Source organism: Poecilia mexicana, unplaced genomic scaffold (assembly GCF_051168715.1).
Source record: "Poecilia mexicana isolate PSO_F unplaced genomic scaffold, ASM5116871v1 scaffold_10, whole genome shotgun sequence".
In the NCBI taxonomy this organism is placed as follows: domain Eukaryota; kingdom Metazoa; phylum Chordata; class Actinopteri; order Cyprinodontiformes; family Poeciliidae; genus Poecilia; species Poecilia mexicana.
In genome coordinates, this window is record NW_028263379.1 from 24,627,735 (window position 1) to 24,655,092 (window position 27,358).

General features: G+C 40.3%; 1 protein-coding gene across 2 annotated transcripts; it reads left to right on the forward strand.

Annotated features, from left to right (window-relative positions):
* Nucleotides 1–3,832: 3,832 nt before the first annotated feature.
* anxa6 (annexin A6) lies at nucleotides 3,833–26,735 on the forward strand. Of its 2 annotated transcripts, none has more exons than XM_015012583.2 (25): nucleotides 3,833–4,549; nucleotides 5,502–5,549; nucleotides 8,380–8,464; nucleotides 8,571–8,665; nucleotides 8,749–8,862; nucleotides 8,939–9,029; nucleotides 9,116–9,195; nucleotides 9,290–9,346; nucleotides 13,435–13,528; nucleotides 15,374–15,469; nucleotides 15,561–15,619; nucleotides 15,775–15,897; nucleotides 15,994–16,052; nucleotides 16,345–16,423; nucleotides 17,072–17,153; nucleotides 17,824–17,918; nucleotides 18,080–18,193; nucleotides 21,201–21,291; nucleotides 21,355–21,434; nucleotides 21,714–21,767; nucleotides 21,873–21,966; nucleotides 22,078–22,173; nucleotides 22,316–22,374; nucleotides 23,416–23,553; nucleotides 26,290–26,735. In XM_015012583.2, exons 2-25 carry the CDS (start codon nucleotides 5,547–5,549, stop codon nucleotides 26,347–26,349), a joined length of 1,998 nt encoding a protein of 665 aa, XP_014868069.2. In that variant the 5' UTR covers nucleotides 3,833–4,549; nucleotides 5,502–5,546; the 3' UTR covers nucleotides 26,350–26,735. The 2 variants fall into 2 exon arrangements, with proteins under 2 accessions (XP_014868069.2, XP_014868070.2); XM_015012584.2 differs by having other exon boundaries at nucleotides 3,834–4,549; nucleotides 23,416–23,538.
* The last annotated feature ends 623 nt before the right edge of the window (nucleotides 26,736–27,358 follow it).

Genomic DNA, 27,358 nt, shown 5'->3' on the forward strand with positions numbered 1-27,358 from the left:
GAGTAAAAAAAATAACTTGAGTGTTAAAGTGTTTGAAAAGTAAGCAGAAATCTGATAAACATGTTAGATCAGGAATATGTCAGAATCAGAGCTTAAGGACAGAGAATAACGACTTTATTCATAGGAAGAGAAGCAGAAACGGGTGACACTTTCCCCCCATTTCCTGGTGGATATTTGCAGTTGTGCTGTTGTTGAGATTTGTAGCTTTGATAAACTTCTGATGATAATGCCTTCCAGATAATTCGATACTTCAAGGTCCACATATCTGTAAGACTTTGTCTCCTTGGAAAAGAACAAGAAAGGGGACGGCAGATTCCCAGCATTTGCCTGTCTTTGATTAGGTTTGCAAGACCTGCATCGTATCTCCTGAACATGTCGTTTGCTCCTTGCCTCTCAAGATCCGGACTTTCATCAGCAACCTAAAGAAACTGAGCGTACCAGGCTTTCAGCCCCTCAAAGTTTTTTGTTTTTTCTTTTCTTTTAGTGGAGGACAAAGCAGCTTTCATGGCTCATGTATGCGGCGGGCCATGGAGCTGCTCTCTGAGAGGTAGCATTTACCTTCTCGTCTCCCATCATGAGATTTCAGATCACCTAATCCCTCCTGGCATTCACTTCAACAGGCAGAAAGCGGGCGAGCAGGAAGGCGGCCGGCACGGATGGTCAAAGTACCTGTGACCGAATCCGCGCTCGGGCCGGATCTCTCCAGCTGAGATACCATTTCCAGAGAGACAAGGGGTAATGCTTAACTAAATAACAGCGTCCACACACGTGATCTGCAGCTTTATGATCACGCGGCTAATCACGACCCTGTTGATCCTCAGCTAATGTTCACTAATGCAAAATTTTATGGCTCCTTCTTATGCGTTAAAAGCAAATCTTATCAGAGACGGTTCGTCAGTAGGACACGCTCATTCATGTTGATGCCGAGGTTTTAAATCTGATTTTCTTTTGCAGACACGCAAGCTCTTTACCTTTATCTCCGGTCCTACGAGGGGTCAACCAGTGGTCTGTGCTGGCGCGACAAAGACAACACAAATATCCGTGCTGGTGACTCGGGTGAGGGAAACATTGCTGCCATATATACAGGACTGGCCTGCATGACCCTCCTACTCAATGGAGTTACTCACAAAGTAGCCTTTCTCACTCCCGACCAGTTTGGGTCATAATGTGCTCATTATTGCACGGAGGCCGACTGAGAACTGTAGACTGTAAATCCTTCTCAGAATAACCCCTAATGATTGAGTGTCCATGTATTCATCTGGTGTGTTTTCATGGGTTTTCTTTAAGAAGGTGTTCATTTGTACTGGAGCGAGGACTTTCGCCAAACATCGGGGATTTAATCTCCATTAACTGCTCGCTCTCAGTGTTTATTATAATATGAAATCAAAGCTTAAACATGTGCAACAAAGCAAAAAAAAAAAAAAAAAAAGGGTACGAGGCCGACATGAAACTTTTACGGTTACTCAAGAAATCTGCTTGTCTTTAATCTGAATTACAAATATGATTTCAGAGCGTCATTAAATTACTCTTAACATTTTTCACATCTGGCTGAATTGAGCTCTTGCTCCCCTGCTTCAAAAGTGCAGTGCATGTTGAAAGCAGAAGAGGTCAGTATACAACTAAAGCTTTTCATCACCAGAGCTCCCGTCTCAGTCAGCTTTTCCCAAACATGGTTGATTTTAGCACTGCTAGAAGGGAAAGGAAATATAAATCAGACACATGAATCGGGAGTGCATTTCATTTTTTGTTTTTTATTTCATTGACTTCTGACCCCACATTTACATTTCAGGTCTACAAGCCCGGGGAAATATACTGCTCAAAAAAATAAAGGGAACATTTCACTTTAATTTTGTGTGTGGCTCCAAATCCAGGCCTCCATTGGTTAATAAATTTGATTTCCATTGATGATTTTTGTGTGATTTTGTTGTCAGCACATTCAACTTTGTACAGAACAAAGTATTCAATGAGAATATTTCATTCATTCAGATCTAGGATGTGTTATTTGAGTGTTGACTTTATTTTTTTGAGCAGTGTAGATTGAATAATGATTCATGTTCACTGGCTACATACATTTCTGTTAATTCCATGATAATGCTGGATATTTAACGCCCACTTGAGCTGTCAATAGCAATAAGGGGCCAATCTTATTACACCCAGTAAATATTGTGAAGACATTATTTGTTTTCACTTTCACGCTCAGCTCCTGTTTAAAGCTTTTGACGTTGCCGATTAGAATTAAGCCGAAAAAATATATTTTTTACTCTTTTTTTTAATCATTCTTAATACGCCTATGCTGTGTTGTGATATTAATCGTTGCTGCACCGAAACCACATGTCTGCTGCAGCATTAGAGGGGACTCACAGAAAATGTTTGTAAACCACTGTAGGTTCAGTGATCTAATCAGAATGTGAAGTAAATGAGTCACTAGGATGAAAGTGGCTGTTCAAAGACAAAGTGAAAAGAGAATAGATTAATTTGTTTAAAAACTGAGTAATTGTGGAGGGTAAAAATGGAACATGTCATATGAACGTCAATGCAAAGTCAAAAGAAAAGTGAACAAAATGGTTGTGCTTCAGTTGGCTGATAAAAGTGTAAATACCCGATAAATGGTAAGGTTAAGAATTGCAATAAATAAATAACAAATGACTTTATCTCCTCCATTATTGACAAATGACTTGAGGTCTCTGCACTGACATCTGCTGGCGCTACGTGAGAATGCGGAGCTCCGCCTGGATCAATTTTGGGGCCACTTTTATTAGTGATTCTGTTTCCTGTAAATTTTGCTCAAGTTTGTTTTCTATGAGAAATGTTTCTTTACTAATGGCTGAAACTGATGTAGGTCTTGAAGGTGTTTCCAATTCTAATATAAACAAACATGTGAGTCTACCTTTAGTCCACCTTTCACTGAATCTGGAGAGGCTTGGTAGTAGAATAGCTGTCGAGTACATCAACTGCGGTTTTGTGCAAAAATACTCAGAGCAGAAATTTAGCTAATGACTGTTTCCTGTTTATTATGCTTCAAGGAGGCAGAAAGTAGCAGATGTATAAATTAATTAGTGACTACATCAAATTTACCAACCCTCAGTCGGTTGTGTAGACGCACATCCACTGAAGCGGTTCTGAATACGAGCTTGCCACAGAAATGTTTGATTGATTCTTTATTCATCAGATTTGTTGCTGATTCATTTCTCAGCACTGTTTGCTAACTAATAATCATTGACATTTGTCAGAGGTTGATGGTTAACTGACACTAAGATCATCACTTATAATCTCGAAATCACTAATCTGTCTGAGGAACAGAAGCTTCACATATGAATCACTCAAGCAAAGTGCAAAGCAATCACTTGATAAATGATCTAAAGTACAAATGAAGTCTTCCTCTGTGCACTTTCAGAGCAACCTAATTGTCCCTTGACTTGAGAAAGAGACACAGTTTGAAAGGGTGTGATTGAAAACAGCTGAAGTGTACCAGTTGAGAGGAAAGCACCTGATTTGTCAAACCAGCCTGGTCTCTGCTTTCATTTTCGCTACTCTGTCCCAGGCAGACAGGCAGACACAGCCACATATTAAAAACGAGGAGGAGAAGGTAGTATGCTTCTCTTTTCCACCAGTGTTGAATAGCTTACAGGTACACTATAATAGTGATTAGATAAAGATCACATTTACTTTTAGCAGCAGCAGAATAAAACCAACTGATTCATGCTGATGCCATTTTGAGTCACCTCTTGTTTCACATCTTCTGTTCTGAGTGAAGTTAAAGTCTGCATGATGTAAGTTCAGGACACCCCCCCCCCCCCACACACACACACACACACACAAGAGGGATTCAACTAAATCACAAAAATATTACTAACACCTTATATAAAATGGTTTGGTGTGTTTTCGGCCTGTACGGAAGAACCAAATCTGGTTACATTTTGGACACCAGAGTGTCCGGACATTGTCTGTGGTTCTCTTTTGCCCAACCCCCCCCTTCAGCTCTGCTGGCGTTTCTCCCCCGCTTACTGGAATGGACTCCTGACGCGACAGAAATAGAGCAGGCCAGCTCTTACAGCTGCACCGTGTGATAACCAAACTACAAAGCTCCCACGCAAACTTCAAACCATCAAAGTCGCCGTGGAAACGTGTCAGTCTTGCGGGGGGTTTTTTTAAGCACTTGTCCGGCCTCTTTAAGTCATAAAAGAAACGGTGGACGAGACTCACTTTCCATTCATCTGGATGCGTGCGTAAAATCACAAAAAATAAAATAAAATAAAAATAATTAATTAATTTAAAAAAAAATGTGCACAACTAATCAGTTTGGTTTCTGTTTGGTTGTTGTCAAGTAATTTCATTGACAAACAAAGTTGCGCTATTATGCACAAAACTGCACGGTTTACTTGCAGCGCATGGAGTGCGCCGCAGTCGCTGCGTCAGAGGACACGTAACGGGGCATGCCCGAATCTGACAGGCCTGGCCGCAGAGGAGGGGCGGGAGACACAGCGGCTTTTTGCTATAGGAGGCAGCAGGACCACCGTACTCCAGCACCGACTACTCCTGCACAGCCAAGGTAAGCCCCTTGTGTCCTACTTGGAGCCTTTATATTGCGTCAGATCTCTGCCAGCTTGGTTTAACGCGAGGTTTGCTGCGTCAGAATTCACAGGAGAAGTTTGCTGATGCTTAATTTGTGCATATATGCGTGCGTGTGTACGTGAGAGAGAGGGAGAGAGAGAGAGAGAGAGAGAGAGAGAGAGAGAGAGGAAGAGAGACTTGAGGCAAAGATGAAGGCACTTCTAGAGAATTGGATATAAAGAAAACTAAATAAGTAAAATGGAAAAGTTTAAATTATTTCACCAAACCAGACAGCTGAAGGTTTTTTTTTTCTGCTGTGTGAGGTACAGAGAAGGGTGTGGCCCTTTATTTATAGAGCCCCGGTCCCCCTTCAGACACTGATTGTGATATTAAGTTAAACGCCTCCTGCTATTTTTGGGAAAGCGTCACAGCTGTCCTGCCGCAAACACTGAGCATTTAAAACCAGGAGAGTGTGTTTAATTTCTTTTATATACAAACAATTTTAGTTCATGTCAGGCATACTGTTTGCATTGTATTTCGCTTACATACAAACTCATTAGTTTCTGTCATTTGCATTAAGAACATTGAAACCTTAGTCTCCATGACATTTTTGAACGGATCCTTTTAAAAGTTGATGCATGGCAGAGTGCAGAGTATGGCAAGTCATTTTCCCTGCAGGTTTATTTAATGTAGTTCCCATGCAGTGAATCAGTTCAGCTGCAGGCACTTCTTTAGCTGTTCATCTTTTGATCCTGGACTCTTCTGGAATATTGATGTAATTACAGGAGGTGCAAAACAGGCCTGACACTAAAAGGGGACGTTTTGATATGTCTTTGCATCATAATGACTTGCACATTCAAGGGCTACTGTCCAATTCAAAATGACACTGATGGTGCTTTTAAGTCAGCATTATTTCTTCTCTCTCTTCCTCTCTCTCTCCCTCTCTCTAGAAAGACATTTTTGAGCAGCAGCGACACAGGAGACCAAATACAGACATGGTGAGTAGACAAAACTGTTCTCATCACACCTTGTACGAATTTATGTGGCGTTCACTGACAACTGTGATGTCAGTGATGTTGTAACTGTGATGTTGTAGGTCTCTGCCAGATTTGCACATCGAGACACTGATTTTTGTAGAGGACCAAATCACTACAACTTAGTCACACTGGAATCAGGGAGCCTGTGAACAACAATTTCAAAAATTATTTCACTTGGCTTCAAGTGTGGACGTTGACTGGGCCATTTTAATAGTTGAACGTACATTGATTTAATTGTTCGATTGTTGCTTTCGGTTGTATGTTCAGAGCCGTTTGGAGTCTCTGCGACAGCGTCAAGTCATTTGCTGCCTGAAAGACTTTCCTCTAGTAGTATACTCCTCTAGTAATTTTCTCCTTAGTTCTGACCTTCTTTGCTGCTCCAGTGATGAAACTCTCGTCTCCACAGCACTCACTACGGGGATGATGTGTTCAGGGTGATGTTGAGAGCTAGTTTTCCCCTCACATACAACGTCTGTCAAGTAAGCCAGAAAGTTTTGGTCTCGTCTGACTGGAGCACAGTTTTACCCTTCTTGCAAACTTCAGATAGGACATTTCATTGCCATTAGGGCTGATTGGGGTGCACGATTAAAAGCTCTACTGTTGACAGATTCTCTCACCTCAGCTGTGCATCTCCGCAACTCCTTCAGAGTTGGCTGCTTCTATCTAAGTAAAGGAGGCTGAATGCAAATGTTGCTAACATTTTCTTTACGGGTCACAGCTGTGTCCTGCTTTACGCTGATCTATCTCATAAAAATACCAATGAAACACTTCAAGTTTTGTGATTGATATTGCCGTTATCAATTCCACATGAAACTGTGGAGGAGATCTTTGTGTCTGCTTGACATGCTCGGTTTTTATGTACCACTGAATGAAGTGAGGACGGCCGCTGTCACCTGGCACCGTATGAGCCCTCCCCATCATAAAGCCGGCAGTGTAGGGTGTCACTGCCACCTCGTCCCGCATCTCAGACACAGCAGACGAGACGATTCCAAAGTCGGTGCTCTGACTTCTCTGATGGCGTGCAAACTTTCAAAATCTGCAGAATTTTGGTCATTTCAGAAGAAATAATAATTAAAAAAAACAAAACAAGCTACACTAGGAGCGAGAAGACAGCATTCAATCCACATTTGCTCTCGTTAATATAATTGTTTAGATAAAAGCTTGTTGCTAAGGCCAGATATTTGGGACCTTGTTGCTATGTGGTTGAAGCTGTTCAGCTGTCGCGCAGAGCGATGGTTGCACAGCATTTGAGCATGTGCAGGCGGCAGAGGGGAGTACATTCTCGCTGCGTGTCGTAATGCTGCAGCAATCTCCTCAACTGCAGCTGCAGTAAGAACTTGGAGTAAATCAACCTATTTTCTCACAGCCATCTGTGGACAATGTGAAGGGCTCCGGGTCAAGAGGGAGCAGAGTTAGATGTACAGTAGGTGTGTCCGTCGTTGTATTGTATTTCAGACCCTTGTAAAGACAGGTGGTCTGTGCGAAACCTGACACCTGCCGCATGTAGACACATACTTTAGCATTGCTTTGCACATGACTGGGTGGCTCCTGCTAAACACAGGATTTATTTCTCCTCAAGCTGAGGTCTGAGTGGCTAATTGTTGTAGTTTTGTACTGGTGTCTAGTCACTCTGTTTATCATTCTAAGATTCACATATTATATTTTTTGTGTTATTTAAGATTCTAAAAAAATGTAAAGGGGCATACTTTCTTGACATGACTGTATGTCAGTAGAGCCTTGAAAAGTTTTCATTTTCCTTGACCTTTTCCATAGTTTGTCAAGGTTAACCACAACTTCAGTAAATTGAATTTGGGATTTTATGAGGTCCACAAACAAGTGCACAGTTGTGAAGTCAGATGAAAAGGATTAAAGTTTTGACAATACTATTTAAAGAACATTTGTATCAGAAAATTGGGTTGTGCATTAATATAAAGACCCTTTACTCAGAAGTGCGTTGACTTGTTTCTAATTTAATTTAAATGTAAATGCAGCTGATCTGTGAAAGCTTCAGAGGTTTGTTAGATAAAAATAGAGAACAAACAGGAACACATCAGGCAGGTCAGAGACGAGGCTTAAAGCAAATTATCAAACAATATTTCATTTTGGTTCTAACAGAGCATTGCTCAGTTCATCCATGACTATACCAATTTAACCCTTACCGGGTTGCGGAGGGCTTCAGTATTCAATGGGAGAGAGATGGAGCATGAAAAACCAAGACGATCAAGAGGATCCCGCTGACTCCTGAGAGGCTCCACAGATCGACAGCTCAGGTGGAAGAATATGTCGGCATGACAACTATTTGTAATGCGCTCCACAAATTTGGCATCCAAGGAAGTGTGGAAGAAGTCCCATTTGCAGTTTGCTACAAGTCGTGTGGAAGATGTTGCAACCAGATGAGACCAAAATTAATCTTTCTGGCCAACATCCAAAGTGCTACATGTGGTGTAAAAATTAGAAAAGCATGCTACCGTGAAGGTACCAGGACCATAATGAAACATCATGCTGTGGTGGGAATGGCTTTTTTTCAGTGGAAGAAGGAAGAAGAACCAATTCTCAATGGTGTTGTTTTTCATACATCTTGTAGCTCTCACTGGGATTTAGCTCAATGATATGTATCGGTTAAAAACCGTTCAACTCAAAAATAATAAAAAAACTAACAAAGTATACAGAAATAGGGCGATCATACAATGACATAACATTATGCATCGTAGACGTTCAGCATCCTTAACATGACTCCTTTTTTCTCTTGCTTCAATAAAAATATCTCAGCTTCGTTTTATTTTTCAAACAGGTGTTCAGAGGTACAATATCTGATGCTCCGGACTTTGATCCCAGCGTTGATGCTGAGACTCTGTACAATGCCATGAAAGGCATTGGTGAGTTCCTCATTCCTCTGTAACTCATGATCAGGATGATATACGTTATCTTTACTCTGTCCTAGCTCGGTGAGTAAACTAAAAAAAGCTGCTTTGTGCTCTTCAGGCAGTGACAAGGAAACGATCTTGGACCTGATCACGTCTCGGAGTAACGCACAGAGGCAAGAAGTCATCTCAGCGTACAAATGCAGCTTTGGGCAGGTGCACAAAAGATTCACACGGGACTTTTATGATCCAGTCCCAAACGCTTTTCTCAACCTGCAACATCCGTTTTGTCTCCTCAGGATCTGATTGAAGATCTGAAATATGAGCTCACTGGAAAATTTGAGCGTCTCATCGTGAGTCTGATGAGAACCCCTCCGTACCATGACGCTAAGGAAATCCATGATGCAGTCAAAGTATGTCATTTACTCTCCTTCTGGTAATTATTCGAAGGAGCTCTTGCTCCACTTTCACCCTCGTGCTCTCCTTCAGGGAGCCGGAACAAACGAGAGATGCCTGATAGAAGTCCTGGCATCCAGAAATAACAAACAGATACAAGACATGGTGGCAGCCTACAAGGACGGTAAGACGTGAAGGACATTTGGATTTTAAGAGATTATTTTATTAATTTTTTTCATTTGCCAGTATTTCATTTTGTATTATCTCAAGCCTATGGGAGGGACATAGAGGAGGATGTTATTGCGGACACGTCGGGTCACTTTAAGAAGATGCTGGTTGTTCTGCTTCAGGTTTGTTGAGCGAAGAGACCCGACGCGGACGTTGCATTAATGTCTTTACAGCCCATATGATCAGCAGTGAGTTAATTTGATGTCATGTTTTCAGGGGACCAGAGATGAATCGGGAGTGGTGGACGCAGACCTGGTGCAGCAGGACGCACAAGTGAGAATAATTATGCAGACGATGCAGGTTTAGGTTATTCAGGCTTTCAGTTAATTCAAATACTTTTAATTTACTGTATTTTCCACACTATAAGGCGCACCGGATTATAAGGCGCACCTTCAATGAATGGCCTATTTTAAAACTTTTTTCATATACAAGGTGCACCGCATTATAAGGCGCATAGAATAGACGCTACAGTAGAGGCTGGAGTTACATTATGCATCCACTAGATGGAGCTGAACTAAAGTGAATATCAACAAAACAGTCTGACTCCGGTCAGCGCGGAAGGCTGGGCCGGGGCGTGGCCAGACGATGGTCACCCTTCTCCGTTTGCGCACAGCATGTTCGTGGAGAACGTGGTGCTAAATGACCTGCAGACGACCTGATTCTAGACCAATGGTTCTTAACCTGGGTTCGATCGAACCCCACGGGTTCGATGAGTCGGTCTCAGGCAGGGGCGGATCTAGAAAAATATCTATGGGGTGGCAAGAGGGGGGTAATGATTTTTTCAGGGGTGGCAGCATATATATATATATATATATATATATATATATATATATATATATATATATATATATATATATATAACATTGTTGCAAAAATATTTTAAACTTGCATTGTTTCAAAATGAGCTTCATGTCACACTGAGGATTAAATATCATTTATTAATGTAGTATAGTTAACTATGGCGCCTATTAGTCGCCATGTGATGCTCTGAGTTATGTCCAGAAAACCATTCTATTGCAATGCAGGACGAGCAGAAATCTGTCGCAAAAATATTAGTAGCGCCATCATTTATTATCAGATATCTATTAAAATAAAGCTGAGAAAATTGATGTTTGCGGCATAAATTCTCCCTGAAACAAACCTAGAAACAGTTTGGTTTCTGTTAGTCCTGTCAAGTTGCAAGAAATGGCAAATGTATCTTATATTGATAAATCGTTTTATTTTAAATATGCTGCAGGAGTCGTAGTTTGGTGACTGTTATAAATATCGCCACGTTTTACTAACAGAGGTTCAGTTTTTGTCGCTAGTTTAACTTTTAGGAATTGCAGCGGCTGCAGTAAAGCTGATAAACCGGTGAAGAACAAAGCTAGATAAAACCACTAATACTGTATTCTGCTTTTTCTTGCTCTGTGCTTTACCCAACACGCGGACCCGTTGCCATGGAAACGGACAGACAACAGATCAAATGGCAGATAGAGCGGAGATGACCGATCTGAGGAATCAACACCAAAATCAAACATTTCCCACACAAAAAAGTAGCAAAAGCACCAAAACAGAACATCCAGTCTGTTACATTATGTTGTCAGGCTTGATGTCTATATTGTGATTATTAATAAGTTTTCGCCTGAACACCGCGGTGGTTGATTAACTGATTTAAACAGCTGCTCTACTGATGACTGGGTGGGCGGCTTGTCCTGTTTTAGTGCTAACTGAACCAAAACACACCGGACTGCGCAGCACATGCTAATGTTATCAAAGGCAATAGCAGGCTAACAACAGTTAGGCTAGTATAACTGACTCACTGCTCACTTTCTCAGTGTTTTCTTTAAATTAAAACTTTTTCCTCACCTGTTAAATCTGAAACCCGTGAACATTGTTGTCCATGACTGTCGTAGGGTTGAATTAACCGCTAAATATTGCGTCGTTTTTTCAGATTCTATGGGTGAGTGTCAGTGACGTGCGGTCAGGGGAGGCAGGTGAGGTCATCATGGAAAAATAATATAAAATCATTTATAAAGATATTTTCACCCTGGGGTTTGTACTATAAAGTACCTATTTTTCATTTAATTTAACCAAAATCTCCAAAATCGCTGAATTTTCGCATTTTCTCATTCAAATGCTTGGAAGCGAAGCCGGTGAGGCAGCAGTGAGCTGAGCCTCACCTGGGATTGCGCAACCTCTCGCTAACTGCACCGGTTGCCCATTCTATGAGAGCATGTTCATCCTGCCTGTACGTCGCCAATAAAATGGTTAAAAACATTTAATGTATGAACTGATTTTCCATAATTTAGCTTATGTACTTAATGTACTGTGTTTTTATTGTCACTAACTGTGTGTGTAACGTGTTTCGTGTGCTGAGGAGCGATCAGAAACGGCAGAGAACAGATTCAAGGTGAGGCAGGCAGTTCTCGTGCCTCATTGCTGGGGGCGCTCATGAACCCAGATATTGTGACTCCACAACTGCAGAGTAAGAGACGATAACAGCGAGCTAGCCATACAGTAACTGCGCTGATACAGAGAGCGAGAAATACGTGATTTCGAGTTGTACTTTACCGGCTTCTCCCTTTGCTGTTAAGCACAGCACGAAATTAATAATATCTACATGTCTAAGTTTGATTGAGATAACGGAATTATTCTGCGGCGGCGCGGCTAAGCATCACATGTTAAAGAATAGTCTTTTTGCCCTCCAGCATTGTACGCATGCGCAAAATTTCCTTAAGTAAATAACATGCAGGGGGTCTAGATTTGCAAATCCGATTATAATTAAGTCGGTGCCTCACCAGCTATGAACCTCACCGCACGTCACTGGTGAGTGTGGTATTTTCCTGACCACCTATATTCCTGACTCAGTGGGCAGCAATTAAATGGCGCATGTGTGGCTTGCCGCTACTTAGCAGTGGGTGTCAGGTTACGATGTGTTGCATTCAATGTTATCGGAAAAAAGAGTTCCTTGCGCTTAATATCCGGTTTTCCATAACTATTTATTGAATTCATAGTCCCCAGCTGGGGTGGCAACAGGGGTGGCAAGGCTCTAAGTTGGGGTGGCAACTGCCACCCCAGTAGATCCGCCCCTTGTCTCAGGGGTTCGGCGGAGCCTCTGCCGCGGAGGTAAAGACACACTTGTGAGTCGTGATGACGCCCCGCTTTACCATCACTTGCTGCAGAGGATGACGTTACATTGCTTAGCCAATCAGTGCTGCGGAGGAGTACTGATTGAAGGAGTTCCACTCTTAGTATGGATTTGAACTTGTGTCTTTAATTACTTCAGCTAAACTCACCGTTTTTACCAAATTCTGTACCTTTCCGTGTACAGTGATCCCTCGCTATAACGCAGTTCACCTTTTCGGAACGCAACCCCCGCGAAAAACGAGGGATCACTGTACTTCTAAATCTGCTCCTTGGTCGCATCTTTTCGGGGTTGCTACTGCCTCTAGTGCCGTGGGGGTAGTAACACAACTAATATAATTACATTACTAAATCAGAATACCGCAAAGTCTTTATTTATTATTAATTTTTTTATTCTATTAAGAATGAAGAGCTAATTAAATGACCTAAACAAGACCTTAAAGTGGTTCCAGTTTCTCTCGATGGCCAACCTTGTTGAAACTGTGGCAAATTTTAAATACCGTGGGTCGTTCCTGGACAGTCAGCTCAACTTTGCTGAAAACACTAACTATATTTTGAAGAACTGTTCTCAGAGACTCTACCTTTTAAGAAGTCTTAGTGATCTTGGGGTTAGTGATTTTGTTGGTCTCTCTTTAAAAAAACAAACAAAAAAACAAGGTTGGATTCCACCAAACTAACTTTTTGGATTCCTTGGGTTTTGACTTAGTTTCATGTTGAGCATAGCTCAAATTCACTTTATGTTTTATCAAACATAAAGTGAATTTGAGCTCTAGAATCTTATCATGTTTGCATTAGTTTTAGAGCTCGACGGACGCTAGAGTAAATAATAGGCAGCTCAAAATCAGGCTTTCTATGATTCTGACGCTAATTCATAAAAGTTTTGGGTTTTTTGGAGTTGGTGCTATGAGGCTGTGTCTAATAGCAGCCTCTGCTATTAGACAAAATAAATGTTTCATTTATTTCCTTCTTCTTGGTGGAGCACACCAGCTGAATTATGAGCAATACAAATATACATTGTCAAAGAAATGTTTGTTTTTTAAGTTTCAAGATGCTACACTATAGTATGTTATTCTGAAATATTGTAATTATTTCTTTATAGATCTCTCGGAGATAATGTCATATAACATCTATAGCTAAGGTTCTTGTCTGGTTCTGTTATCTATAATAGACTTTACTGTTCTTGTTTTTCGGGTCGCTTCTTTCTGATGTCATCACGTTCTCTCACCTCTGTGTAGGACCTGTATGCTGCTGGAGAGGAGAAGTGGGGGACGGACGAAGCAACATTCATCATGATCCTAGGAAACCGCAGTGTGACCCACCTTCGCATGGGTGAGTCCAGTTCATGTGAAGATTAGCATGGCGGTGAGGCATCCAGTACATTCCCAGTGTGACCTCAAGCCTCTGTGGCAGTAAAAGCCTCAGGGGTTTGGTGTAGAACCTGGAAACTTATTCACAGGTCCTGCTGGATGTTTCTAAAAACCTAAACGAATGCATGTGTGGGACAAATGAGAGAGAAGTATTTACCGTATTTTCCGGACTATAGAGCGCACCTTTTTTTTAAAAAAAATTGGAAACATACATATATAAGCCGCTGGTATATCCGCCGCTCTCGGTTTTCCACAAGGACACTGCTGGATTTATTAAGGACGCAGCCCTGCTCTCCAACGCCGAACCATGGATTCGTTCATGCCGAGCTTACGTGCAGCGACTCCATTTCCCTCCTGTACTGCCAGAACGATATGAACTTCTATGTGTTGTTTCCATGATGAGGGGGTATGAGTTTGAAAACATTTCTCCATCGTGCCTGCTGCTAGTATGTGCTTGTTCTAAATGAAAATTAGCGCTTTCTTCTTTGATTTCCAATTTTGACTTCCAATGATTCACTTCCTGCTACAGAGCCCCCTGGTGGTGGAAGAAAAATCCACAGAAAAGCCGCACCGGGTTATAAGCCGCATGGTTCAAATCGTGGGACAAAAGTAGTGGCTTATAGTACGAAAAATACGGTAACTTTTAAGAAAGCTGCGTTAAAAGCAAACAACTGTTAAATATGAATTATTAGCAAGATCTCTGTAAATGAGTGGAAGTTCTGCTCGTTCGGTAATGTCATTCCTTTGATTTATGGTCTGACGATGCAGAGATTGAACTCTGTGGCCAAAAGGACAAATTAATTTGGATAAGTTGAAATGATTTTGCAAAGTGTCAGATAAGGTAGTGGTATCGTCATGCTGTGGGGAAATTCTGTTTGTATTAGACTGAATATAAAACTGGGACTTCTTGCTTTTTTCAACTTCACTTAAACTCAGCAGCTAGATATTTAAAAGTTTGACGTAGTTGGGTGTTTCCAACATGACAGTGGTCCCAAACCTACATCAAAACTGGTTTTCTGTTTCTTAACATTACAGCTGGTCTCAACCCAAAAGACAAATGAAGGATCATGCTTCAAATCTTGGTCCATACCAGTTTAACCAATTTAAATAAGCTCATCCTATTTCGAAAAGGAAAGTCAGATGTCCAGCCAGAATAATGCTACTGACTAATGGATGTTGTTGTGGAAAAAAGATTAATCGCCAAGCACTGTCAGGTGAAATTACTCGATCGGGTTTATTCAGATGCACAATACAGAGAACTTTTAAGACAATAAGTAATGAAGCAGTTCTGAGTGAAAAGCTCCCCCAGGGAGAGACAACACATGAATTTTATACCAAAGATCCAAAACAAGGGGAGAGACGGTCTGGTTCTCATGCAGCTGCAGGAAAACGACTCCCACCCTTGTACATGTAACCCAAATAGCTTCATTTGGTGATAGTTCACAAGCATTTAGAACAAAGACATAGCAATACAACCAACAGGTACTACCTTATAATAATTTATCCACCACAACATTTATTTAAATTTTACTGGATAGTATATGTACATATTTGAGAAAATGTGCACAGGTGTAAGCAAGAATGAGAGAAAATCCTGAGGAATTCAAACTGAAGCTACAGTATGTTGAATAAAAGTTGTTTGCTGCATCATCATTCCTCAGAATGTTTCAAAGAAATCACTAAAATCCCATCAGAAGCAAAAAAAACAACAAAAAAACAACAACAAAGAAACTAAATATTAAGTTTAAAATGATCTACCAACTCACATTAAAATGTTGTCTTGTGTTTTTTTTTTTTTTCTGTTCAGTTTTTGATGAATATGAGAAGATTGCTGAGATGTCCATCGAGGACAGCATTAAGAACGAGCTGTCTGGAGACTTTGAAAGGCTCATGCTGGCTGTTGGTAAGAAGCACACTTCAGAGTTACTGTAACAAATGAAGCTACGGCGATGTTTATGTAACCCAGCCCCTGATTCTTGTGTTTTTTTTCACAGTCCAGTGCATAAGGAGCGTTCCCATGTTCTTTGCCAAGCGTCTCTACAAATCAATGAAGGTATGAGCATGCAGCCATTTCGTTTGCCTATGCAGGTATAGCTACATTTTTTAAATGTTTTTCGAATTTAAGCGAATTTAAATTAGAAAAATGTTTAATATTTTATTTTAAACATTACCTTCTCCCCCAAATATTCCTTTTTCTTTCTCTTTTAGGGCCTCGGCACAGCTGATAATACTCTCATCCGCATCATGATTTCTCGCTCTGAAATTGACATGCTGGACATCCGGGAGTGTTTCCGTCTCAGATACGAGAAGTCGCTTTACAACATGATAAAGGTCAGGAAATTACAGGAAGTAAAACCTTTCAAATGCATTGTTTGTGGAATGTAGTTCATCTGAAACGTTAGCTTGTCTCTTATGTGTGTGAATCAGGACGACACGTCAGGCGATTACAAGAGGACTCTGCTTGACCTGTGTGGAGGGGATGATGAGTAAGTTTTGTCCTCGCTGCAGACACCAAAAATAACCAGTAGAGGGTGCTAGAGTACAAACTGATTTTTTTTTTCCCCAGAGTGCATAAAACTGAAGCAGCTGTACAAAATGGGTGCAACATGTCCTCATATTAACGCTGCAGGCACAAGTAAAAATCTTGTTAGTGAAGCTAATGCGTTGTGTGTAGGAGTGACTTTATTTGACGACATCCGAATCTTCCAAAAAGTGCAGCGAAGCAGGAGGTTTTGACTTTGCTGAGTGTACAATGTTGTGTCAAACTGATTGTTACAGCTTAGCTGGAGAGTTCTTCCCCGAAGCTGCTCAGATAGCCTACAAGATGTGGGAATTAAGTGCCATGACAAAAGTGCAGGTTTGGATCCCTTCTGCTCTTTAGATGTGTCGTTGCATGTTAACCTGGAATCTCAAATACCTGCTGGCTCCTCAGTAATCTGCTTCTAGCTGAGCTCGTGCTGTGGCCATGTGAGCACAGGGATGGCTTTGTTTGACTTTGGATATGATGAGAATGCTGTTCCCGCCCCCGACACACAGCTAGTTCTTGTTTGTAATCCGCTCTCCAGACCCTCCATGTGCAGATCAACGCAGCACAGAGGACAAACGTCAGGAAGGTCTCGGCATAAACAAAAGGCTGTCTCACTAACGCTTCGCGACTCCCGGCTGTTTCTCGAGTCCACCAACATTTTCGTTGTTGGCGTTGCTGTGAATTTTGACTTCGTGAGGTCACCGGCCCCCCCTCAAATGTCAGGGGTTGGTTATCATATGGCTCAGACTTCACCACAATAAGTTAAATAATCTCTGCACAGCAAACTATAATGTGAAAATTTTCCCTTTTGCATGTTCTGCTGACCTCTTTCTTTTTTCTTTTTTTTTTCAATTTTGCTCTAAGCATGTGAATACCAATCACAACCACTAGTGTGTGCATCAGATCTGTCCCAGTCTGATTATCTTCTTCTCTCTGTTGATTATCGTTCTTCTAATTTTGTCATTTCCACTTGCTCAGCTGAGGCCTACAGTCCGCCCTGCGCCTGATTTCGACCCTGCAGCCGATGCACAAGCTTTGAGGAAAGCTATGAAGGGTTTTGGTATGCATCTTTCATTTCTGCTCCGAAGCTTACGTACACTCATCAGCCATGTTGCTTCAAAGCTCACTTGTATCATTCTTTTTCCAGAGTCGAATATTGATACAACAAAACATCATCAGCCTTTAAAAGTAAATAAATAAATGGGAGCGCAGGTTGGAATTGAAATTTCTCTATTTCACACAGGGTCAAAATTATACACACTGTAAGTGATTAAATGACCCTTAGCCACTAACACTTAGCTTCAAGGTTTTTGTTGCTATTTTAATTTAAGTTAGTGAATTAAACTTTGAACTTTAAAAAAAAAAAAAAAGACCAAATGTAAAGCATGGTAAGTGCCGCAAGAAACTAACCACTTTAAATGTCCTCTGCCACTTCTGATGACTGGTGAAAAAGTCAGTCTAAAGTGTTGAAATGCGTCTTTATGATGGCAATTTAAGAAAACTTTACCAGGGAAGCCACAAAAAACCCCAAAACAACAACAACAAAAAAAACTTGTTCATGCAAATGTTTTGAAAATATGAAGGTGTTTTTGGTTCGAAAACATAACCAAAGATGTTCTTATTGTGCTTAGGTAGATATCCACGTGGTCCACGTGCACAATAATGTGAGTTTTGAAGTTTTCTTTGTATTTTGTGTAAAGCAAATGTTTTTTCCTCTTGCCTAAAAACAGGAACGGATGAGGACGCGATCATTGACATCGTTGCACAAAGAAGCAACGCCCAGAGGCAGGAAATCAGACAGGCCTTCAAATCCCTGCTGGGAAGGGTGAGAGAAACAAATGTTAAAAAAAAAAAAACAAAACCAAAAATAATCTAGAAAGGATACAATAGATGGATATAAAAGATATACAACCCCTCCTGGGGTGTAAAGCTTATTAGTTGTAACATATTCCGAGTTTGTATTCATTGTGTTCGATCCTCTTCTAGGACTTGATGAAGGACCTGAAGTCGGAGCTGTCAAAGAACTTGGAGCGGCTGATTATTGGGCTCATGCTGACCCCAGCAGAGTTTGATGCCAAAATGATGAAGAAGGCAATGGAGGTAATAATATGGGTGGACCCAAAGCATTTAATCATCTCTTGTACAGACAAGATGCTCATGGATAAACTACATCTCTCCATAGATCCATTTATCCATCTATATATAAATCATGGGAACCTCTCCTGCTGGCACTTTGTTTGATCTATGCAGTTTATTTTAATCACTTCAAATTAAACTCAAAAGGGAAATGAAATGACTTGTAAAAACATTTACACCGTCGGCCCTCCAGCAACTACTGTGGGACCCTTCGGATTTAGTGGTACCCGTGGTAAAGATGCATAAAAGCTTTAAAACGTGTCAGTGTGTTATTTCAGAATTATTCTATCACACTGAAAATTTTAGAAAAATCAACCCTTTAATTTGACTTTTTGATTTGCATTGTAGTGTAATGAACAATTCACAATTCCAAGCAGCTCTTTTACCTGTAAATTGTTTTTCTTTCTTTCAATATAAAAACTAAAATGCGCCCATTTTTTCTACTTTTCGAATTGGGAAACACAAGAGAACATGCTGTTCAAGTAAGGAGATGAGTGTTGATCACCACATGTAATTAGGAAATGGCTCCAAGAAAATAGTTGCTTTGCCTAAATTCATTATTGCATTTCACAGCAATAATTGTACGGTTCAATAAAACCTGAACTGAGATCATAAATCTTGCAACTGCTCACATTGAGGAGGACGGTAATGGAGTAAAAAAAAAAAAAAAAACGTCCAATTTTCCATTTTTAGCAGAAAAGAGTGGTAGGTTGCAGTCATCAGGTGAGGACAACCAGCTATTTTCACCTGGGATGACAGTATTTAAGGAGATGACATTCTTTCAAAATTGTAGTTTATACATCGTCTACCTTTGAATTTGACTCTATAATGAAAAACTTAACTTTACCAGAATAAGAAGACTTTATAGTTCTTTCATAAATTGGTGTGGGTGTAACAGAGGTTTAAAGCTGGTGTGAGAATATCGTGGCCAATTACTCAGGAAGTATTTGATAACCAAACTAGCTTATTAGTGTTCACACTCTTGAGTTCCTCCACTATTTTTTTTTCTCCATTCACTTTTCGCCACTTAACTCCTTCTGCATACTTTGTGTGATTTCAACAATTCAACTTTTACCATATTCTGCTCATGCAAGACGTTATGGCTATGTCATCGTGTGTTGACATTTTCTAGTTCCAACCCTTATTACAACTTTTATTCCAGCCCTCATCCCCTAATCTCATTCCAATCCTTCGTCCATCTCTGCCTCCAACGGTAAGGTCCTGTTGTGACCTTACTGTTTAGCTTGGTAAATAGTGTTTTTCTATATTTCTATTTCATATCCTTTTGCTTTATCCTTCTGCTTCTTCTTATTTCTTAACATTTCCGTAAGTCTTCTGCCATTGAATTCAAATTCATCTGCAATTTTCTCTAAAAATATTCAGCGTATAGCATTTTCGCAGGAAGTGCAATTTTCTGTATTTTTTGTTTGTTTGTTTGTTTTTCTAATTCATGACTAATCTGGTGATGCATTCATTTTCCTGGTGCTACATACAGCAGAGTAGATTCCTGCAGAGTAGAACAATAAAAGAAAAGTGGAAAATGTGGTTTGGCAACCAGGCATGGGCCAATAAAAGACTCTTAAAGTACATCAACCTTGAGTGAAAACACCACAATGTCATCGTATTGTGCTGTTAACGCAATCATTTGTTTTTTATTTAAAACAGAACGCAAAAATCATTGCAACTCCTGCACATAATTACAGTTGAAACAATGCTATCTCCACCATGTATGTTTTTAATTATAGGTGTGCTAATTGTGCAGGATATATGTTTTTGACATGCTGCTCTTTACGCTGGGAGTCCAACATATTAAAGTTAAGTGATTGAATAGTCTTGCTCTGGAAGTCAGCCTGCAGTCAGCGTGCAGCTTTCAACGAATCCAACTACAGACACATTTCTCTTTCTTGTGAGCGAGCGAGCAATATTGCAGTAAAATAAAACAAAAAACACTCTAAACTGCAGAAATAACATAATGGGGAATTTTTTTAAAACCACATACTGTTGAAAACGTTACTTTGATACCGATAACCACGTCATGCCTCCTGGCGTCTGTGTGTGACATTTTTTTTTAAAAGTGTTTATTGGAAGACACACAATCCATGTTTTAACAATCTTCGTCAACCAACATCCAGGCAAATATTAGCTTGTATAGAAACATGTTAGAGATGTTAGTGCTGCTAGAAGCCTGTCGGTTAATATCAACTCGAACAAGTAAACTTTATTACATGGACCTTATTCCTGCAAAAATATTTCAAATGCTTCTCCCGGTTAATTGGCTCTAACCTCAAAAACACAAGGTTTGTGCTACTTTTCTGTCATGTTTCGGTTTCGACAGTTCAATGGTTGTGGCCATGTTTCATTTATTTCCTTCTTCTTGGTAATTTCTGAGATTCCACAGATAACTGGACAGCTGAAGTTGTGATTTTGTGGCATCTGAAAAATTTTCCTCATTATGCCCAGTCAGTCAGCAAAACTGTAACACATTGTCCTCTGCTTGCACCACATATTCATAGTTTGTTTGACACCACCAGATGCAGTTCTTTTTAGAGGAGCGTTTCCTGCTGTCGTCTTTGTCATTTTGTAAAACATACCCAGCATGGTTTACTTTTGAAAAGCTCCACAGTCGCCATAAGCGGCAAGAATCATGTGTTTAGGAACTTGTTCACTTTACAATCAATCTAGGGACACGACGCAAACACTACGAGACTTCTTGTTTTTTTAAAGTCGAGGAAAACTAACTGGGGTTCGATCTGTGTGTCTTTTTACATTTAAAAAAGCAATAAGCTCTCTGATTCATCAGCCTAAAAGCGTGAAGGTTGCTCTTTAGCACAGCGGTGTTGAGTCCTCTCCTATATTGCACTTTTGTAATTTTGGTGATTGCAAACTAGATCCCCACGTGCTTTCCTTCTAGATGCAAGATCTTAGTGACAATTTTGTGAAAATGTTGCTTTTTTGTGTGTAATTTTAACAGGGAGCTGGGACAGATGAGCACGCTCTGATTGAGATCCTAGTTACCAGAAAAAACGAGGAAATACAAGCCATGAACGCTGCCTACCGAGAAGGTGAGTCTGGGATTTAAATCAAGATCTAATATCACTCTGGATCTGAAAAACTGTACTTCACAGGCTACAAGAAGTCTTTGGAGGACGCCATTCATTCAGACACATCGGGCCACTTCTGTCGCATCCTTGTTTCTCTGGTGCAGGTAACCATCATCATCATCATCATGAGAACTCAGTCTGTGTGTAATTTCCACGCCCACTCACTGGCTGAAAGTCTGGTTTGTCTTCTCAGCTCCGCCTGACTCTCGCAGACACAAAGATCTACTTATTCACCTCATTTATTTCCTTCAGAATGTCGTGACATGCTTTTTTTTTTTTTTTCTTGCACTGAGGATAACAACGTTTGTGGTTAACCGCTGACATTCAGTAGATCAAAGTTGGGCACATCAAAATTTACATCTGACCTTATTTGCTATGGTCAGGGTGCAAGAGAAGAAGGACCTGCAGATGTGGAAAGAGCCTGTGCAGACGCTCAGGTGAAGCAGTTTGTGACTTCATCTCATTTTGTTTTACTCTCTAGAATGCAGACAAATCCATTCATTGCCTTTGTCTCTCCGGCTCTGTTTTTTGTAACAAATCAGGAACTTGCAGATGCATGCAACGCAGAGTCTGATGACATGGAGATGAAGTTCATGAGCATCCTGTGCACCAGGAGCTTCCCACACCTCAGGAGAGGTAAAGATCAAATCTGAATCAATAGCAATGGCCTAGTTGCAAATCTAGCTCCAAGCCGGGCGGCGGCTCTGTCCCAGCACTCAGTGATTTTGCTCTTTGTACTCATCACAGTGTTCCAGGAGTTTGTCAAATGCACCAACAAGGACATTGAGCAGATTATCAAGAAGGAAATGTCTGGTGACGTCAAAAATGCCTTTTATGCAATAGGTAATGGCTGCATTGATTCTTAAGTTTCATATTTATTATTTATTAAGTTTCATATATATATATATATATAGTGGACTTTGCTGACGTCGTCTGTTCTGTGACGCCTCCCTGGACGTCCCTCATTCTCTGTCGTATTGTTCAGTTCGCAGCGTGAAGAACCAGCCGTCTTACTTTGCAGACCGTTTGTATAAAGCCATGAAGGTATTGGTCACACATACAGAATCACTAAGCTGTCAGTGTGTCACTGTTTTCTTTTTTTTTTCATTAAATCATATTTTTCAGCATGGGAAATAATTTGCAAGTGGGTGAGGTAGGGTAGGTCATTGGAAACCCAATTGGACCATTAAATGCCTGCTGTTGATTCAGTGTTTCTGAATCCTTATTTGAGAGGGGTGAGTTTAAAATAATGACTGTGTGACGTTCGATCATTGAGGTGATTCTTTCTTTGTATAGAGAAAGAACAGCTTCCTTTGATTAGACAAGGAATGGCGATATTCAGTCATTCACCCATTCAAGCACACATTCACACGCTGATAGCGTAAAGCTACAGGGTCATGGCTACAGCTTGTCCTGGGGCACACTGAGAAACGAGGCTGCCATACGCCGGCTACCACCACCAGTAGGCAAGGCGGGTAAAGGGTAGACGCCTATGTGGAGCCAAGCAACGGCCAAGAAGCCCCCCTCAATCTTGCTGGAGAGCACAGAGACTGGCCAAAACAGAGAGGGTGCAACTTTTTTTTTTTTTTTTTTTAGACTTATGAAAGCAAGATCGTTCTTCCTGATAAACTGCCTTGACCCAAGAAACCACTCATTTCAAACAGCAGTTTAAAGCATGGAGGCCCTGCCAACGTTATCATGGATCTGTTTAAATAAATCAAAATGCAAAATATTAGATCCCACTGCTTTAGACCACAGATAAAATGGCCCTTTAGTGGGTGCATTAGCAAGACAGTGGCGCCTGACACGCCCATATCAACAGAGTCTTATTTCCTGACCACACATGTTATTGCATTAAGAATTTTGAGTTTGACCCATTACCCATTTCGAAGAAAACTATCCACAAAGTTTGTCCTTTTATTATTAATATGTAGTGCAATCTATTGTGTTGGCAGTGTAAAACAATAAACGAGGGGCTAAAATCGGCAGTTCTCTCGGATTTTTCCCAAATAATGTGTATTTAAATCTTCTGCAAATTAGAATAAGCAAAGTGTGACTAGTAAGCACGACCTTCTTCTTCTTCAGGGACTTGGTACGGACGACAGAGCCCTGATCCGCATCATGGTGTCCCGTAGCGAGGTTGACCTTTTCAACATTCGCAAAGAGTTCAAAGAAACACACGACGTCTCCCTCCATGAATTCATCCAGGTAGAGACTATGATTGTAAGTCTAAGTCTTAGACCCACTAACACGCTTGCCAAGTTGATTGTGTTCTCATCCTACTTGTGTGTCTGTCATGTTATTCTGCTGGTTTTTTTGTTTTTGTTTTTTCTTTGTTGCCTTTTTGTTGCTCTGTGTGAGCATGCATCTGCAGATACTTCACAGCAGCAGCAGCAGCGTCCTTCAAACGCTGCTGCTGTGGTGAGGTGGTGGGGTACGGTAATCTATAGCTTCCTGCGGTGGACTGCAGGCATGTGGCTACCGCACAGCTGTTTAGGAATTTCCCTAACCCAACTTCCTCTTCGTATCTGCTGTGTGATTGGCTGGCGGCTGCAGAGATAGGAAGTTCCTTAAAGCCGTTCTATAATAACTTACAGATGAAATCACCCTGACACCAATAAAGACTAGCGAGCAGAATGCCCTGGATTTGCTTCAACAGAAATATTACCAAGCGCTGCAACAGAAATATAAATATGAGAGATCACTTTAATTTTCATTTCAATTTGCTTTAGACATTTCGAGGCTTTTATTTGCAGAGGAAATGCCAATTTGCACACTTTTTGTCAGAAAGTGGTCATGGTTTAAATGGATGGATAAAAGGAATAGCTTTGAGATATTTACACGCTCCAAATAACCTTTGACTTTCAAAACTACATGTTGATAAAAAAAAAAAAAAAATGTTTATCCGGTGAGATCAGAAGAGAGCCTTCATCTCAAGTCGGTGTAATGTGAAGTGGACGCAACAGGAATTTATCTAAGAATCGCATTAAATCGCACAGGGATTTTAAACTGAGATGTCGGCAGGATTGCAGGTTCGTAGAGGTGCCAGACAAAACAACCAAGCGACGGGAAATGTCTTTATATACATACATATATTTTGCTTTCAATCAGCAGAAACACAGTTGCAACACAAATGTATCTATAAGCAAGAGAAATTTCGTTTTGCAATGCTGTACTGTGATGTAGGCATGTGATGTTTTGTTTTAAGCAGAACTTTATAAATTTGTTAATACATTTGCTGTGCAATCAACCACATAATTACAATGTAATTATGCAAGTAACACATCGAAACAATTCTTTACACACACGTACGCACACACACACACACACACACACACACACTTTATATATATAAATATATATATATATTTTTCCCACATAGCAGTGTTAATATTCATGTTTCTTTGGTGGTAGAAAAAGAAGGAGTACTTGGAAGAAAGCCCATGCAGGTGCAGGAATATCATTGAAAGGTAGAATGGAAATGGCAATTTAAATTAGGCCCTGGTGTTACAACCATGAAGATGCATGTTTCATCTGTGTGTATCGTTTTATTTTTTTACAGTTTTTATTTGTTTTTATTTTTGCTTGATTTCTGTTATTGTTTTTGACTCGATTATATATACACTGCTTAAAGGGAACACTCAAATAACACATCCTAGATCTGAATGAATGAAATATTCTCACTGAATACTTTGTTCTGTACAAAGTTGAATGTGCTGACAACAAAATCACACAAAAATCATCAATGGAAATCAAATTTATTAACCAATGGAGGCCTGGATTTGGAGCCACACACAAAATTAAAGTGAAATGTTCCCTTTATTTTTTTGAGCAGTGTATATATATATATATATATATATTTTTTTTTTTAAATGAGGTGAAAAAATTATTTCCTTTATTTTTTTTTTGACGCTTGTTAAAGGTCTCTATATTCAAAGGTGTTTCTTCAAGTTTTATTTTCGCTGTGGTTGCTATAAATACCCAGGTGACACTGGTGTGTGACTTCATTTCAGTGGTGAGAACTGCAGCTCTTAGAAAATAGCAAAATAACAGTCTACCTCGCCTTTCTGATCCTGCAGCACACGTAATTTGACGTCTAGCTAGACTGTGCTGCCTCATATTTTTTGAACACGTCAAAAAAAAAATCTCAAAGTATTGATCATTGACATCAAAAACTACCTTATAAATAGCACACGAGCCCCACTTTTACTGATTTTACCCAATTCTACCGACATTTTGCAGCATTATCCCAAATAAATGTTACTTAATTTCACTCTTCATGCTTTGCCAATGCTTTGTCTATGCTAATGAAGATTGTTACTCATCCTAGCATGCTGAATGCTTGAAGCGGCTCTAATTGCATGCCAGTCCAACCCGTCTTCTGTCTAATGCTGGTATTATAATTTGACCACTTGGGGCATTTAAAAGGGGATTAAGACTTTCATCCCCTGATGGCCATACAGTGACTGAAAATGTAAAAGAAAAGAAGAAAAAAACACCTGACATGAAGTCAGTAACAGCCCTTTACTGCTATACACATTTTGCACAACATGAGAAAAATATATCGGCCTGATTTCTTCACACATAAGAAACACATAAACCGTTTTTTTTTTTTTGTGTGTATATGTCAAGCGCAGAGCAAACTCCCTAAAAGAGGAACTGTACCAATAAAAAGGCCCAAACCTTCACATTACATTATCAAAAGATAACTACGGTGAAGTTCCAAATTCATCATCTCAGGGTCAACTGAGTGGAAAGGGTAATTCCACGTTTGACTCCTTTGTTTTCGTAATTACAACTATTTTAAAGCCTTTGTTTTGCAGTTCTGCTATTGAGTAAGTCCAAGGTAAACCCTTTTTACTCTGTTCCAGCTCGACGATGGCCAAATGTCACCAGATATGCGGTGTGATTTCCTGTAATTGAAACTCCTCCTGTGACTGTGTTTCCCATTCGTTTCAGGGCGATACCTCGGGAGACTACCGTAAAACCCTGCTGATCCTCTGCGGAGGGGAAGATTAAACCCGTCATGTCTCTGCAGCTTTGTCTCACCGGCTCCACTGGCCGCGGGACAAGCCCGTTCACGCAGCCAAAACAAATGTCGTCAGCGTCGGTCTCCGTTCCCAACTGCTGCCACACCTCAGCCAAACCAAGTGTCCTACTAAATGGTGACCTTTCAGCGTTTCAAGCCAGTTTTTTTGTTTTTTGTTTTTTTGTTTCACACCATAGTTACTCCACTTTGGAGGGTGATGTTAGTCTTTTTTAAGTTGTTTACATCGGTGTGGAAATAAGCTTCACATGAAGAATAAAGACTAGTATGTGCTAATGCTGTGCCTTCAGGTTGTTGTCCGTCTAATTGGAGCTGTGATTTTAAATATACCCCAATAAAACAAGTACCACTAAAAAAACGTCTTTGACTTTGTGAAACCACTCTTATTTGTTTGTTTGTATTTCACATTAGGCGTATTAGTTTCTATTTTGGCAGGCCAATCCTGTGTTTAAAAATGTTCACATGGAAACATCAGAAAACACCCAGTCTAATTCAAGGCCTTGCTGCCAAAAATACCAGTACGCTTTAGCAGCTGATAGTATAAGTAAAAACCAAGGTATACATGTTAAAAAGTACAAATTAACAAGTTAAATTATATTTTCTGCATGGCCTTTAAAGCTCAGACAGCGTTTCCTTTGCACAGAGGTGACAGCCGTCTCTGCTTTTGTGAGTGTCTCAGTTGGTTGCATATGTGTGAGCGAGCGCAGCTGTTAAGCCATTTTCAGTTAAAAGAGGAAAGCAGAAAAAAAAAAAAAAAAAAGACGTATGTGGCGAGGAAATCCCCTGCAGTACGCCAAAATCCAAGGCAACAAATAGAGTCTGCAGCAAGTCAGTCACTTTGGGTTTTAATGGCACACCCAAAATAAAATTGTTCCATTTGATGATAATTACAAGAGATTATAAGATAACTTCAATAGCACTATCAATATATCAATATCTGCATTGTTGTTGAATTTCCCTTTTGATTGAAGGGGAAGTTTT

Excerpts from the sequence above, each read along its gene's own strand:
- anxa6 (XM_015012583.2), top strand. Across the intron at positions 15,470-15,560 it reads AAGGCTCATGCTGGCTGTTG|TCCAGTGCATAAGGAGCGTT; the intron begins GTAAGAAGCACA and ends TTTTTTTCACAG. Across the intron at positions 15,898-15,993 it reads CGCTTTACAACATGATAAAG|GACGACACGTCAGGCGATTA; the intron begins GTCAGGAAATTA and ends TGTGTGAATCAG.